We start from the raw sequence: 1771 nt of genomic DNA on the forward strand, positions 1-1771 counted from the left end.
GGGAAGGGTGGGGGCGCGGAGCGACACTGGTACTTTGGATTCGCTGGTGCGGAAGGATGGGGTGGGAGGGGGGGTGTGTGGGGCTCACGTACTAGTAGACAAGTGAGGTTTTAGCTGCAACCTTAGGCTGGGAGAAGAGGGATAGATAAGGATAGTGAAAGAACATTGTTAGGTTAAAAAACAATTAAATTAAATTAAATTATAGAGGATGGAGATGAGATGACAGAGCGGAGAGACTACTACTATAAAAGGGGGAAGCGAGGGGCTTTCTCTTCTCCTCATCCCCTTGGTCACTTATTTTATTTTTATTCATTCGTTCACCAGCACCCGCCGCTGTTGCTGTACGGTTCTTTTGATCCCCTGGTTCTTTCCACCTTAATTAATTAATTTTTATTCCCATTTTCTCTCTTCCTTTTGAACTGTTATTTTTAAGATTAATATTCACTCAATTACTTGTCTGTATAATTCCTGATTACTCTCTTCCGGCAGGGCAGGTGCCCCGCCCGCTAGCTAGACAGCCTAAGCTCCTCTTTATTTTAATTCTTTTCCCCTTTAATTAATAAGGTCATAATAATTAGAGCCTCAACTCTGCTTCTTCGATCCTTCTCTGAGCTCTTGATATTCTTTCTTTTTCCTTGTAATCAAAATTAAGAAGGGGGGAGAGAGAGGGAAGGGGAAGAAGAACATTCATTTTATTTTGCTTCTGTAATTTGCTCTATATTTTTTTCCCCTCGTTAACGGTCTTCAAGAATCGCATGGAGGTTTTCTCAGTCAGTACTCGTATAGATCGAGCTAGCTTGTTCGTCCTGTTCTTTGCTTTTCCGATGCATTTAAAAATTAAAATACCGCCGGCTATTACCGTCTTTCGTCTTCGGAGGAGGGGATGACGGTAACAAAGTTATGCTTGCGTGTTCAACGTAGGCAACCTTTCAAATGCAATGATCAGAGATTTCTAGCTGCGACATTTTTAGTAGCTAGCTAGCTAGTATTTTAATGATAGTGGTAATAATAGTCATGCTTCTCTCATTACACGCAAAGGAGGGCAGCAATTAATATATATGTTGTAATCAGTTCCCGACAACTAGTAATCAATGCTGCCTACATGTAAGTGAGTAAGACTTCATTTTTATTTTTTAATTTGTGGTTTGACATGTGAAAACAGGAGTAGGATGGCAGAGAGCGGAGGAGATTTCAGCTTCACGAAGCGTGAGAACGGACCAGGAGCAGGAGCGGCAGGGATGAGCGGTAGTAGCGCTCAGAACGCGACGGTGGTGTCGCGAAGTGGGCTGCCTCGGATCCAGACCCACGCCAAGAACGGGATATGCCACGACGACAGCGCGGCCCCGGTGAAGGCCCAGACCATCGATGAGCTCCACTCCCTTCAGAAGAAGAAATCAGCGCCCACCACTCCCATTAACAACAACAACAAAGACAACCCTTCCTCCTCCTCCTTACCCTCCTCTCCCTTCTCTGCCCTCTCCGAAGAGGAACGCCAAAAGCTCCAGCTCCAGTCCATCAGGTGCCCCTCCTAGCTAGGCCTCCTCTTTTTCTCTCTCTCTCTCTCTTTTATTTATTTATTTATTTGATAGATAAAGGGAATAGGAAAATCTCCTCTCCAACTTTCTAAAAATTAAAATTAATTTGTCGATTCGGATGGGTTGTGGGTCCGTTTGCAATAATATATAGGTTACTTGTTAATAAGATCGAGCAGTAGATTTTCGGCTTGTTAGTTTATTTTGTTCGTGGCTTGAGCAATTTTAATTTTGTAGAG

General features: G+C 43.5%; 1 protein-coding gene across 1 annotated transcript in view; it reads left to right on the top strand.

Annotated features, from left to right (window-relative positions):
• The window catches only part of LOC109836269 (phosphoenolpyruvate carboxykinase (ATP)), a 5546-nt gene continuing 4007 nt past the window's right edge, over positions 233 to 1771 (top strand). The window contains exons 1-2 of the mRNA XM_020404131.1: positions 233 to 341; positions 1163 to 1519. Of these exons, the coding sequence (XP_020259720.1) occupies positions 1170 to 1519 (350 nt within the window). The 5' untranslated portion in view covers positions 233 to 341; positions 1163 to 1169. The remainder of the gene's footprint in view (positions 342 to 1162; positions 1520 to 1771) is intronic.

Source organism: Asparagus officinalis, chromosome 4 (assembly GCF_001876935.1).
Source record: "Asparagus officinalis chromosome 4, Aspof.V1, whole genome shotgun sequence".
Lineage (NCBI taxonomy): Eukaryota > Viridiplantae > Streptophyta > Magnoliopsida > Asparagales > Asparagaceae > Asparagus > Asparagus officinalis.